Source organism: Schistocerca gregaria, chromosome 3 (genome assembly GCF_023897955.1).
Source record: "Schistocerca gregaria isolate iqSchGreg1 chromosome 3, iqSchGreg1.2, whole genome shotgun sequence".
Lineage (NCBI taxonomy): Eukaryota > Metazoa > Arthropoda > Insecta > Orthoptera > Acrididae > Schistocerca > Schistocerca gregaria.
This window is the reverse complement of record NC_064922.1, coordinates 538,251,082-538,266,646: the sequence shown is the minus strand read 5'-3', so window position 1 is coordinate 538,266,646 and position 15,565 is coordinate 538,251,082. Positions and strand designations below refer to the sequence as shown.

Here is a 15,565-nt window from a genome sequence, read left to right as displayed (position 1 = left end):
GCAACAGATCTACTAAAGAGACTGCCCACACTACACTTGTCTGCTCTCTTTTAGAATATTGCTGTGGAGTGTGGGCTCCTTACCAGTTAGGATTGACTGAGTACATCAAGAAAGTTTACAGAAGGGCAGCATGTTTCATTTTATTGCAAAATAGGGGAGGGATATTCACCCCGAAATGCTACCAGATTTGGGGTGGCCATCACTAAAACAATGGCATTTTTCACTGCAGTAGAATCTTCTCATGAAATTTCAATCACCAATTTTCTCCTATGAATCAGGAAATATTTTGTTGATACTGACCTACATAGGGAGAAATGATCATCATAATAAAATAAGGGAAATCAGAGCTCACACAGAAAGATATAGGAGTTAATTTTTTCTGAGTGCTGTATGAGTTTTGTATAATAGAGAATTATTGTGAAGGTGGTTCAATGAAACCTCTGGCAGACACTTCAATGTGATTTGCAGAGTATCCATGTTGATGTAGATGTAAATGTAGAAAATGCAGTGGGGTAGATCATTTTTAAAATAGTATACCACTATTCAATAAGCACTTTGTATCATGTTCTTTATTTACAAATCCTACCATCCATTGCATTTTAACAATGTAATAACAACATAAGTTCTGAGTGTAACTTAATATACCCATTTCATGGTTTGTATTACACACCAGAAAATTGCCACACAGCCAAAATGGTGTAAAAGTGAAGAATACAAAATAAAATATATTGACTCAGATTTTTGTTGCAACTGGAAGAAAAGCTCAGTGTGCTCTCTTTTATAACTGCAGCACAATATAGCTCTCATTCTTAGGGAATAGTTCTAAAAAATAAATTGTCAGTGCTGCTTTAAGTGGAAGGATTGATTTAATATTATGGTTAAATAAAAGGAGTTAGTGCGTGACACTATTAGTTCTAGAATATATGACAACTTAGATGTTCTTTGTCATTATTAAGTGAACTGAAGGCACTGTAGGAAGAGTTCTTAATATATTATTAAAGACCTGATGGTTATCATTATGCGTACCATACATGAAATGTGAACTGAAGAGGTAAGAGATAACAGTTGTATTCCACTCTTAATATGGGTTAAAGACCCCAAAAACCTTTTTTGTGATGGTATTTTTTGAAAAGACTTGCTGCCAGTATTTGTTTTCTGCACAAGCTTTTTTGGCAAATTTGAAAGATTCATATGTATTAACACTATGACCTATTTGCTTCTGTAGTATGGAATGTACTTGTTGTAAGTATTATTGTGTCAGTATTTGGATACATAAAGTACTGATGTCATAAATCACAATTTGCAAATAGTACTCACTTCATTACAGCCATTGCATAATCATACCCTTCTCCATCTTGTGAAGTTCTCTTGACTCCCATTGCAGTCTCTGGAAAGAATTTAAAACTATGTCAATAAATTGTTATTGCTTTTGGTTGAAAAGTATCACAGTGAGTAGCTTGTGGGAACAAGAGACTGACCCGTAAAATGCAGTGTTCATTCCTAGAAGAGCAACTGTTTTTGACAGTTGGATGTTTATTCTTTGTTTTTTCTTTATAGCTGTTACTTCCAAATGTAAGCTAATAAAATAACTGTCTCAAAGTATATGTGGGTTTGATTTCTGACCTACATAATTGGTTACCCCAAAAACAAAAACAGTTTAAGTCACAATAACATCTTTTGGATTACATTTGTTAAGCATGGAAGGTGCAAATAATTTTTTTACAAACCATTGGTGACAAGATGCGGCATCTGCAGCAAGAGACTGAAGTTTTAGAACTATTGATGCTGAGAAACAACAGCAAGATGGACACGATAAGGTCACAAACTCCAGAGATAACGGGTGCGCCTTGAGTGCACACCCATTCTGAAAATTTTCTCCATGCTGGTTTGTTCGTCTCAACTTCACTGCGCCTATAATTGCAGGCACCTGCATTTATGCCCACACAACCAGACATATGGTTTGTGATCTTGGAAAACAATTTACTCTGGCAATTAACAATTTAGACTAGAGAGTAACAACAATAGTTTCTGATATGATTCTACACCAACCTCATCAATAAGCATATCTCGCACTGAAGACTTTGCTAATCACATACTGCATGAAGTTACCTGAGCAGAGGCTTTCAGGAGTGCTTTACCAGGAAAAAAGTCAGGGCAAAAACCCACTAGAATTTTGGAGATTTTTGTGAGCAATAGTGGACTGTAGTGTAATATCTAATGAGCTGTTGCTACATATCTGGTGACAACAACTTCTGTCTCAAGTACGGCTGACATTAACAGTATATGAAGAATGACCATTCAATAAATTACTGCAAATAGCTCATAGAGAATATGTCACATTGGAGTTAACTACTGTGAGATGCATAGCAGCGACAAATACTAGCGTCATAGTAGAAGGTGACAAACACACATTGGAGTTTTGGAGGAACCGATGCCGATTTATGCTGCCGCATCTTACTAATAACACTGATGCAGACAGCCCATGGTTATCCCAATTACATCTAGAATGCAGAAAGGATGGCACATGGCACCCTTTTGGTGATTACCATAGGCTAACATGAGTACAGTACCAGAGAAGTACCTGTTATATACTATCCAAGAATGTACCTATTCTCTGGTGGGTGCACAAGTTTTCTCAGTGTCAGATTGCCAGAAAGCTTACAATCAGATCTCAGTGGCACATACCAATGTTGCAAAGTCAGCAATTATTACACCTTTCAGCCTGTCTGAGTTTTTGTTTATGCTATCTGGGCTTAAAAATGCAGCCCAAACCTGGCAGAGATTCATTGAGAAAGTGTTACAGGGCTTGCCATTTTGCTTTGCATATTTAGACAACATATTAATATATTCATCTGATGTACAACTTCATGACAAGCATATACATGAAGTGCAGCATAGGTTATGTAACTATGGAGTGGTTCTAAATGAAGGCAAGTGCAACATGCACAAAAGCAAGGTAACTTTCCTAGGCCACAAATTCTTGGCCAATGGGATCTGATGATTTGCCTGAAAAGATTGCCACATTGCATATTCTACCAAAGCCAATTATCTATAAGAAACTTAGATGATTTTTAGGCATGGTAAATTTTTACTGTCATCATTTGCTGGTAACAGCTGCCACACAGGTACCAATAGCAGATGCGCTTGCAGTTAAGAATATCAAGGACTAGTGAATATTACATTGGACACCAGAAACAAGTATTGCTTTCAGCAAATTACAAGCCAGCCTTGAAGAGGCAGTGTTACTTGCCCATCCTGTCCTGTGTGCACCATTGAATATTGTGGCAGATGCCAGACAGATCACGATTGGAGCAGCACTACACAAAGCAGTGAAATGACATTGGCAGCCTTTGAGTTTTTTTTCCCTCCAAAGAAGCTACAGCACAGACAGACCAAATAGAGTGCTTGTGATAGGGAGTTACTGGCAGTATATGAGAGTGTGAGATTTTTGCCCTTACACTGAAGCCTGACCAGTGGCAGTTTTTACACATCGTAAACCTACCATGTCAGCCTTCCACAACGTCAGTGGCAAATGTTCGCTATGGCAGTTCTGACACATCATGTTCATCACCCAGTTCACTATGGATGTGTAGAGAACATAGTCACCGATTAATTTTCGTGAGTGTGCAATTTATTCAGCATCTTAAATTATGACATCCTCACCACAGCACAAGAGAGAGATCAAGGGTTGGAGAAATTACTAATGGATTCACATACAGGATTGCAACTGGAGTAAAAAGAAGTGCCAGGAAGCAAGATCAAAATATGGTGCAACTTATCACAACACAGGCCACTGCCCTACATTATGCAGCAAGTCTGCAAAGCGACTTTTGACAGTAACTATGGCTTAGCACATCCAGAGGCAAACACCACTGTCAAGTTGCTAAATGAATGGTTTGTGTGGCCATCGATTAAAAAGGATGCCAGCAATTGGAATCACTTGTGCTTTCAATGCCAGCATTGTAAAGTAGGACGACATGTTCATGCAGAGGTCGGAAATTTTGCAGGTTCACTGGCAAGGTTCGGTCATGTTCACCTCAACATAGTGGGTCCACTTCCATCCTCAGAGGCTTATAAATACTCGCTTACAGCAGTGGATGGATGCACACAATGGGCAGTGGTTATACCAGAGGCAGATGTAGCAGCCGAGACAATAGCAAAGGGCATTTTGGATGCCCCTGCATATTACAACAGATCAGGGCTGACAGTTCAGATCTAATCTGTTCAATGATCTGGACACGTCAAATTCAAGTACACCTACATCACAGGTGCTCTGCACTTTAAAGGGGGAGTTGTGTGGGAACAAGAGGCAAACCAGTGAATGCATTGTTTATTCTTTGAAAGAGTAACTGATCTGAGTTGGATGTTTATTCTTTGTTTGTCTTTAGAACTATTCCATCCAACTGTAAGCTAACTAAATAAATGTCTTGAAGGATATGTGAGTTTGATTTCTGACCTAAAAGCTTTTATGTAACAAAAAATTCTATATTAAAAACAAAGATTCCAAGACTTACCAAGCGGGAAAGCGCCGGTAGACAGGCACAATAAAATAACACGCAAACACACACACACAAAATTTCGAGCTTCTGCAACTGGCAGCTGCTTCATCAGGAAAGAGGAAAGGAAAAGGAAAGATGAAAAGATGTGGGTTTTAAGGGAGAGGGCAAGGAGTCATTCCAATCCTGGGAGCGGAAAGACTTACCTTAGGGGGAAAAAAGGATAGGTATATACTCGCGCGCGCGCACACACACACACACACACACACACACACACACACACACACACACACACACACATATCCATCCATACATTCACAGACACAAGCAGGAAAAAATTTCTATATTATTTTAAAACTGCATCTTTAAGCTAACAAATACTTTGTAGCTTCTTTTATACCTAAACTTTAGAATTTTTGTTATTTTTATAAACATATTTCATTGATCCTTTTATGTTTGTGATATGACAGAATGTGGAAGAAGTCAAAAATACATAAATCCAAATTACACATAACTTATAACAAGGAAATATACAGTTAATTTACAAAAGAAGTTCCAGGGAAAATAAAAGTGTAACACTAGAACAATAGCAGAAGCAAAGTGAAAAACAGACAACAAAGCATGCATAGTACAAGAATTAGCTTACATTGTACAACAGAAAGTAACAAATAAACACTAAAAATACATGCATAAACATGTTTTATATACCTCTGTTTAAAAATTCATCTAACGAATAAAAAGTTTTATCAAGTAAATACATTTTTTATATTATTTTTAAATAATGCAGAGTGACCTGCATATGCCTTTAATGCTATTTGACTGTGAATGAAATATTTTAATACTGGAACACTGCACTCCTTTCTGTACTGAGGTTAGATTTTTGAAATCACAGTGGAGGTCAGCCATCCTCATGTTGTGATTAAAGTACATGAAATCAGTTTCATAGTGCACTGGACTTTCAGCCAAGGAGTTCACACTGGAATAAATACAGCATAATGGGGAGTAGCAGTAAGCATCACAACTTTCTCACAAATATTATGACAGGAGATTTTTGGGAACTCTATACATAATTTGGACAACATGTTGAACACAATTCCATAGCACATAATAGGGTAGAAGTATCCAAAGCAACTAGATTTTATGACATCAATTTCTCAAATATAAGAGATTGTCATTATGGCAAAAGTTGTCGAGAACAACCTTTTATGATCTGTAGGACCTGATTTCCCATATAACACAGCTATCTTTATGGATGCCTAACAATGTGGAGCACTACACCCTTTGTATTTGGCCACTTGAATGTATAACAGGTATCTCCTGTGGGATTTTGTGATTAGAGGTGTGCTGGATGTAGCTAGTTTTGCTCATGTTTACTGAAAGTAAGTCTGCTTTGAACTAGGTCAGGATTTCTAAGAGTAATTTGTTAATGTCAGTACCTACATAATTTTAATGTTTTTGTTGTTTATCAGAAGGCTATCACTGTTGGCAAACAGTAAATACAGTTGTTCTGTATGACAAAACGTAAGTCATTGCTACTCATTGCATAGAGGAGATACTGACTGACAGAAAAGCACAATGAAAAGAATGTTAGAGAAATATTCAGATTTTGGATAAATCCTTCATCAGAAGCAAAACATCACACTCATTACAAGTGAAACTCACGCACACATGGCTAATGTCACCTCTGGATGCTAAGCTTCCATTCACATATGGAGCACAGGCAGAATGGTTGTTTGAATGCCTATGTGTGTGCAATAATCAGTCTAATCTTAGCTTCATGACCCCTATGTGAGCGATACATAGGGGTTGTAGTATATTCCTACAGTAATCATTTAAAACTGGTTCCTTAAACTTTGTTACATTTCACCATGGTAATTTATGTCTGTTTTCAAGAGTTTTCTAGTTCAAGTCCTTCAGTATCTCTGTGACACTGATAATATTCTTCTCAGGTGTGTAGCCAGATCATAACATCATCTTGACACAATATTTCTGCGGTCCAAGTGGCCACCATCTTCAGGTGTGAGCGCTGGTACACAATCTTGCTGGAACTGACTCCTCAGCACAAGCGGCAGAAACTATATAGGCCGCAGAATGCCCACAACACGTTTCGATAATCGGAATAATTTTTAATTTTTGATTGTGATATCTCGATTTCACCTGTTTCCACCACTGGTGGTGCGGTATGTTTACTTATGTTAGAGAGCAGTTCAGCACCTTCTCGTGCATGCGTTGTGGGACTTCTGCGGCCCATATAGGGGCCGCCGCTTGTGCTGAGATCGTGTACCAGGACTCTCACCTGAAGGCGGCGGCCAGTTGGACCATGGAAATATTGTGTCAAGATGACGTTACGATCCGGCTGCACAGTTGAGAAGAATATTATCAATTATTATGCCAGGAAAGCCTTCATAATCACATCTCTGTGACACTCCTCCAAGAGTTAAACAAACCTGTGACCATTCTAGCTGCCCTTCACTGTATAAGTTCAATCCCCTGTTAGTCCTATCGGAATTGGGCCCCACATACTTGAGCAATATTCTAGAAACGATCATTGAGTGATTTGTAAGCAATCTCCTTTGAAGACTGAATCATTTCCCCTTTATTGTACCAATAAACAAAAGTGTAACACCTGCTTTACCCACGACTTAACCTATGTGATCATTTCATTTCACATCCCTACAAAGTGTTACATCCAGGTACTTGTATGAGTTGGTTGATTCCAAGAGTGACTTACTGATATTATAGTCACAGGATACTATGTTTTTGTTTTGTTTTGTGAAGTGCAAAATTTTACATTTCTAAATATATGGTGTAAGTTTCCAATCTCTGCATCACTTTGAAATCTTATCGAGATCTGACAGAATATTTATGCAGCTTCTTTCAGATAGTTCTTCATTATAGATAATGGATCATCTACAAAAAAGCCTGATTTTACTGTTAACATTGCCTGAAAAGTCATTAACATACAACATGAACAGCAAGGGTCTGAACACACTTCCCTGGGGCACATCTGAAGTTACTTCTACATCTGATGATGACTCTCCATTCAAGATAACATGCGGTCTTCAATCCAGTCACAAATTTAAAATGATACCTCATATGATCATACTTTTGACAATAAGCATATGTACTTTTCTGAGTCAAATTATTTGTGGAAGTCAAGAAATACTGCATCTACCTGGTTGTCTTGATCCAAAGCTTTCAGAATGTCATGTGAGAAAAGTGCAAATTGGGTTTCACATGATTGATGATTTCGAAATCCATGCTGCTTGGCATTGAGGAGGTCATTCTGTACAAGATACCTCATTATGTATGAGCTCAGAATATGTTCAAAGATTGTACAACAAATCAATGTCAAAAGTATTGGACAGATCGCTTCTACTACCCTTCTTGTAGGCAGGTAAGACCTGTGCCTTTCTCCAAGAACTGGGCACAATGTTTTGTTTGAGGAATCTGCAATAGATTATAGTTAGACGAGAGGGTAACTCAGCCACAAATTCAGTATAGAGTCTGACAGGGATTCCATCAGGCCTGGAGCTTTGTTCAATTTTAATGATGTCAGCTGTTTCTCCCCACTGACACTAATATTTATTTCATTTATCATATCAATATGGTAGGGGTGGGGTAGACAGTGGGGAGGATATTTCTCATTTCAGGGCATGATAAGAGGTAGTCAAAACCATTGCAGAGAATGTGCTTCAGTTGCTATGTTCCTAGGTAGTACTGAGTTATGAAAGGAGCACTTCTTTGTGGACAGACAATTGGTAGTTGGGGGACGGTAGAGAACTTGGGAAACAAGACAATGGAGCTGTGTTTCTGGACAAGGTTCAGAGGGTAGTTTCAACCTGTAAAGACTTTAGTGGGATCCTTGGATTAGTATTGTTATGCCAATTCTGGAACACTTCTTGGTGCATATATACAAACAGTATATGTATATGTACCACACCCATGTCACAAGCCAAACCCCTTTCTATGATATCATCATGTCCGTCCCCTCGCCTAAGCCATGCCTCTTTCTTGGACATATACAGGTCAGTAAGTTTTTACACCAACACATACATAGTTAGATCTCTCAATCACAGCCTAGTATTTTAGCAATGAATCATATTTTTTCAGCTTCTTCTTAAACCACATCACCTCGGCCCAATTAGTAAGCTTATAAGGGAACACACACACACTTGGATCTCCCATTCACAGGCCAGTATTTTTGTAGCAAGCCACATTTTTTGAGCATCTTCTTCTACATCTACAACTGTGTACATACTCCATAAGCCACTACATTGATAGTATCTTGTACAGCTACAAGTAATTTACTTTCCTATCCAGTTGCAAATAGATTGAGGCAAAAATGACTGACAGTATGTCTCTGTACAGGGCTAATTTCTCTTATCTTCATGACCTTATGTGAAATGCATGTTAACAACAGCAGAATTGTTCATCAGTCTGCCATTGTTCCTTAAATCTTCTTAACAGTGCCTCAAAAAGGAATATTGTTTTCCCTCCATAGTCCCATTTGAGTTCATGAAACATCTCTGAAATATTTGCATGCTGGTTGAACCTACTGGCAACAAATCTTGCAGCACGTCTTTGATATCTTTCTTTAATCTGACCCAGTGTTGACTTCACAGACTCCTGCAGTATTCAAGAGTGGGTTGCACTATTTTACTATGCACAGTCTACTTTATAAATGAGCTAAATTTTCCTAAAATTCTCCCAATAAACCAAAGATGACCATTCACCTTTCCTACTATTGTCCTTACGAACTAATTCCATTTCCTATTCTCTGCAATGGTTACGCCTAAATTCTAATTGATGTGATGGCTGGCAGCTTGCTCTAAATTTATAAAAATGTAAGTTAATGCAGGTGAGAACAATCCTGTAACATTGAAACACAGCATTAGGTACTCTCCTTGTCTCCACATGCCACAACTAGCTTTTGACAATCACATGTAGATATTACCGATTGGCTGTTTCATTTGCAAAGTTCAGTTTATTTGGATACTTCAGACCATGACACCAAGATGATGGCTCAGAGTTGGCTGTTTAGATTATGCAATTCAGGTCATTCTGATTCTTTTGAAGAGGGTGCCAATTTATGTAATTTGAGAGAAGCTTAAATAATGCAGACATTTTAGACACGGAAATACTGTAAATACACCAGTACTATCAATATTTGTTAAAAATTCAGTTCTTTTCTATGCTTTTGAACAGTACACCAATTCATGCAATTCAGACTGTTGAGACATTTTTGAACATATTGCCAATTTATGCAATTTAATGTTACTGCCATACAGCTAGCCAGTCATTTCATTTCATTTATTTATTGGTCCATTTGATTCATTACATACTTAAACAGTACATTGAATATAGAACAAGTCAAAATTGCGAAAGGAGCAGAAACACAAACACAAACACAAACACAAACACAAACACACACACACACACACACACACACACACACACACACACAGAGAGAGAGAGAGAGAGAGAGAGAGAGAGATAGCAATCATAAATTACAAGTGACAAATATAGCAATTTGAACTTAACCATTATTAAATAATCATTGTTTACAAGGCTATTTTTTGTAATTTAAAAATTCTTTTACATAGTAAAAACATTTTTCCACTAGAAATGACTTAAGATAATGTTTAAAAAAAATTCTATGTTGCTGCAATTTTAAATCACTGGGTAGGCTGTTATGTAGCTCAACTGTTATCTGTGATACACTTTTTTGGTACAGTCATGGTCACTGCATCTACAGTGACAAGAAACTCCTTCCCACATACACCAAGGGTCTCACTGAGGTCTTCATCGACCAAAGTTAGCTCCAAACCTTGGATAGAAACTTACTTCTCACGTCTTATCTCCCCTGTCACCTACCATTCCCCACAACTCAACTGTCCAGCCATAAAGGAGCACTCCTCCCATGACCTAATACCACCCAGGACAGTAGCAACAGAATCACTATTTCCACCAAGATTTTGACTATCACTCATTGTGTCCTGAAATGAGAAATACTATCCTCACTATCTACCCCACCCCTTCCACTGTGCCACTGTCCACCTGAGCTAAGCAATATCCTTGTCATCACTAATTCACACCTTGTGCTAATCTCTTGCCTCGTGGCTCATATTACTGCAACAGACTGGTTATAAGACCAGTCGCATCCATCTTCCCACTACCACCAACTCTAGTCAAGTCACAGGTACCTCCTGTACTACCAAAGGCAGGGCCACCTGTGAGAGCAACCATGTGATCTACTGCCTCAGTTTCAACTTGTGAAGGGACACCCTCCTCTAGCATTCCTTTTCCTGAACAAAGGCAATTGATACCAGAACTAATTTTCAAATTTTGGACTTTCAATATTATCTCAACTGTTTATCTCAAAAATTTCATATAATTTTATACACAATATGGTATATTTCAAGCTTAGAACTATGAAACAGAATTATTTTATTTTCCCTGTTACAACTGATATGTAATAGCTCTGTATGTACTGTTAACATTATTTTTTATTAGGAACATTTGTCACATTTAAAATTTCTATTATTAATTACACAATCTGGTAATGTCTATTATGTTTATTTTTGGATTCATTTATAAATTAATAGAAATTCATTTGTCAAGAAAATTTGTAAACCCTTTGGAATATTACTACCACAGAGTGAGGAAGTAGTAGTGGACACACCTCTGATGTGATCGGACATGTTTTTGTATTTTGGAAGAACGATGTAATTTCGGCTTTGTTAATGTTAAAATTCAAAAGACAGTGTGATATAGTAAAATGTGACACAAATAAACATAAAAAAATCTGTATAGCACTCTCAAATTTCTTTATGTCAATTGGAACATAAGAACCTAAAATGTAAAAATTTCAGCTTCTCGAATAAAATCCCTAGACATGAAGAACTGGAGCCAGCTATGAGAGGAAAGATATGTGAACAGTTTATTGTAAATCTTACTCCTCTTGAATTTTCTGAAATGACTTTACCATTACTGGCAATAGTGACAAAATAGGAGGGAGGGGTGGATTAGAAACTGCTGTGTCACATTCTACGTGAGCATGACAACCAACAAGCTGCTTGTCTGTGTGAATGGTCACCCTCATACTGTACCCAAGTGACAGCTGGATCACACAGTTGATGAGTATGCCATACAACACAATGTGGTACATTATAGTGACTGCTTCATAGTCTGTGCCATGTGGTTTCTTTCCACCAACACCATCTTCCCTGAACTGCACACATGCAAACTCTCCTGCAACATATCCTTTGTTCCCATAATCCCATAGCCTCACCGGTCCCTATTGTTACCTGTTTCCCTGTTTCTATTCCAATACTACACATGCCTTTTATCCCACCATAACACCTACAGAAATCTTTTCCATGCTCTGATTCTCTCCTCATCCTTTTATCCACCCAATGCAGTCTCCTGATGCTGCAACTAGCAGCTCTATCCTGTCTTCACCAAATCCATTTACACCCCCAAAAGCAGCACTAGCATCTACCCCCACCTCCATCCTGATATCCCTTTCCTGCCCAGCCTCATGCTTTTTTCATATCCCCAATACCCACCCTAATGAGATTGTTGCTCACCTCAGATGCACTCACCAGCTCAGCCTTAGCATCTGTGGCTATGAGTATGTGAGTTGTGCTTGTGTGAATGTGTGTGATTTTTCTAGTTCTGATGAAGAACTTTGCCTGGAAGCAGTTGTTTAAATTGGGCCTGTCTGCATGGAGCATAGCACTCCATCCTTTCTGTATTGTTGTTAGCCTATCCCAAACTTTCCATTGTTAGAAGGGAATGTCATTTACACACTGATGGAAAAAAATCATAACACCAAAAAATAATTACTGTGGAGTAATGAAATTTCATGAATACATTTGTCTAGGCAACATATTTAAGAGATTAACATTGCAAGAAAACAAGTTAAAGTAAGTGTGAGATAAGTCATTGCAAATGTTAAATGCTGGTACATTAATAATCAGTCTTAATTGCACTTATTATTATTATTATTATTATTATGATTATTAGTATTATTATTCTGCCAACCAGTTTCAACACAACGTAGGGTTCATCTTCTGGGCGTTTACACCATTAGTCAACTGCTGGTGGTGTCACTCCTGTCTATATAATGGCAGGAAACTATTTTTGTGTCTGGAGGAGAAAATTGGTGATGGAAATTTCATGAGAAGATCTTGCTGCCTTTGTTTTAATAATTACGACCTCAGTGTGTGTATCATGTAAATGGCAGTCTCTCCCTTATTCCGTAATAATAAAAAATGAGCTGCCCTCCTTTGATCTTTTTTGTTGTCGTCCATCAACTCTATCTCATGCAGATCTCACACAGTGCAGCAGTATTCCAGAAGAGGACAGACAAGTGTAGTATAGTCAATCTATTTACTACATCTGTTACATTTTCTGAGTGTTCTGGCATTAAATCAGTCTTTGGTTCAATTTCCCCACAACATTATCTGTATGATCATTCCAATTTAAGTTATATGTAATTGTAATCCCTAAGTCCCATTCAAGGTCACCCACCTAGCGAGCAACCAAGAGCAGCACTGCCACCAAAACAAAAAGTGAATACATTTTTTGAAAGAAAAAAGGGAGGGAGATAAGGATCAGAGATAAGGAAAGGACAGAACACACTTTATTGTCTATAATACAGCTTTTCCAGTTTGATTTTAGGCAGTTACCTGCTGGCCCTCTGATGTCATAATGGCAATCTTTATTGAGAAACATTTTGTGATCCACATAGTCAAAAGCCTTAGAAAGATCACAAAATATACCTATTAGCTTAATTTTTTTGTCTAGGTATTCCATTACATTGCTTGTGTAAGAAAATAGCTTCAGTTATAGACATTTCTTTTTGAAATGCAAACTGTCTTTCACTAATGATGTCAAAGCTTTCAAGCTGCCTCACAATTCTGGAATAAGCACATTCTTGAGGACATTTGTAAATGTGGTCAGCAGAGAGATGTGGCAATATTTTGTCACTTTTGTTGAGTCTCCCATTTTGAAGAGGGACTTCACTATCGCAAACTTCACTCTATCCAGAAAAACACCCTGAATCATAGAAGCATCACATATGTTGGCCAATACTTTGTGTTACTGATCTGAGTTGGCATTTAGAAGTTTACTGAAAATACTATGTACTCAGATTAACCTTAGCTTTTTAAAGAACCCTTTCTTTATACTTCATTTCTAGTTATGATGTGTACACAGGTTTAAGAAAACGGTGTTTCAGTATTTTCATGCCACTTTATATGGAGACTTTGCAGGCTATATGCCCAGCTGCTCTTAAAAAATTATCACTGAAGACTTTTTAAATTTAAAATGTTGTAACTGATAATTGGATAATCCAGTCTTTATTGAATGTAAAATATGAATTAATTAATGCTGCCATTACATTTTTAAAAGATAATATACAAAAATTAATATTTGTCTGTTGCTTTATCTTGTGGCCATTTCTATACCATTCACTTGATTATGATGGAACTATGATCCGTCACTGTGTGCATACCTGTGAATGTCTCTACAGCTGACGTGGAACCATAATTGCAGTTTGCAAATTCATTCTTAATTGAATACAGGTGTTGATCATTAACACAGTGTCTCAGACACAGCACTGCACTATTTCATGCCACAGCAAGTCAATGATGAGAGAAAACAGTATCCCACCCTGGGAATCATGGCAATATAGTGCGAGCACAAGGGAGAGGAGACAACAGGACAAATGGAGATAAGGGCCACTCCTGGAAGCATGCTTGGATAGCCAAAGCGGTTACAGCAACCACTTGCAACAGGTGGGAAATCTAGATTTGAGTCCTGGTCCGGGACAAATTTTCATTTGCTCTAAAATGTTCTACAGCTGATGCAGAACCTTAAACACAATCAGTGAGTTCATTCTGATACGATTATGGTGTCCAATGCATTTCCTGTGGTCCTACTGATCTGGTAGGAAACAAAGTGGCAATTTGTTAGGCAGGTAAAGAGTACAGTTCTGATTATAAAAAAGTTAGTTATGGGATTCTTGAGGCTTCAGTTCTGTGTCCATTTATGTTCTTTATTTTTATTAATGATGTACCACACCCAGGGCTTAATTTTGGCCAGAACAGGATTCTGGCACCTCCTAGGGATGGATTTATTTATTTATTTATTTATTGGAACTCACTTGAACATGTCAGCACCAGAGATGTGTGTGTGTCTAGTGTACCCAAGACAAGTTCAACTTTATTCTGAAGTTGTGATTAGTACATACTGGCAATTCGTCAGGAATGTTAGAATTGTACATGAGTTCAAAGGGCCAGGAATATCTTCATCACCATTCATCACTGACTGCTTTACTGACTGATAAAGGACACAGTTCCACTCAGCAACTACAACCCAACTGTGTGAATGTTGTGGTTGCCAGCATCTGAAAACATGACTTCATAGTCACAGAGACTACTGACTTTTGCTGATATGTATCGGGCAGAACTAGGGAGCAAACTGACACTGATATGGGGACAGACAGTAGTACTTATTTATATTAAATCTTGTGGTTTTTATTGTTTTCATTATAATAATATATGTTTTAAATATCTGAATTTCAGAACAGTACTGTGTAAAAGATGATTTATCATTAAAAGTTTTATAACAAGTTTTCAAAAATCAAAACTTGTGGTTTTTATGGCTGTGGGAGATACTGACCACAGCAGTTTTCAACAGCAGATAATTTATTATTTGCTGATGATACTAACTTCTCTATGAAAGGAAAGAATGTTTATGAGTTACATCAAAAATTGACAAAACAGTAGAAGTAGCATAAAAATGGTTTAAAGGTAATTGTCTAATCATTAATGATAAACTATATGGATGAACTTCAACTATATAAGAAACAAAACTATAAAAAATGTAAAGGTTAAATTAGAGAATAGTCAAATTCAGCAAAAGAATCATAACAATTTTACGATTATGAGTGAATGAACATCTAAAATGGGGGAAAAAAAGAAAAACATGTAGGAATGCATAACACAAAGTTAAGCAAGTGTTATTACATATTAAGAAAACTGAAAGATTGTTGCAAT

The 15,565-nt window shown here is 37.4% G+C and overlaps 1 protein-coding gene across 1 annotated transcript in view; it reads right to left on the bottom strand.

Annotated features, from left to right (window-relative positions):
- Nucleotides 1-15,565, bottom strand: part of LOC126354378 (cytochrome P450 4g15-like) — a 141,257-nt gene that overhangs the window by 68,060 nt on the left and 57,632 nt on the right. The window contains exon 6 of the mRNA XM_050003978.1: nt 1,318-1,387. Within this exon, the coding sequence (XP_049859935.1) occupies nt 1,318-1,387 (70 nt within the window). The remainder of the gene's footprint in view (nt 1-1,317; nt 1,388-15,565) is intronic.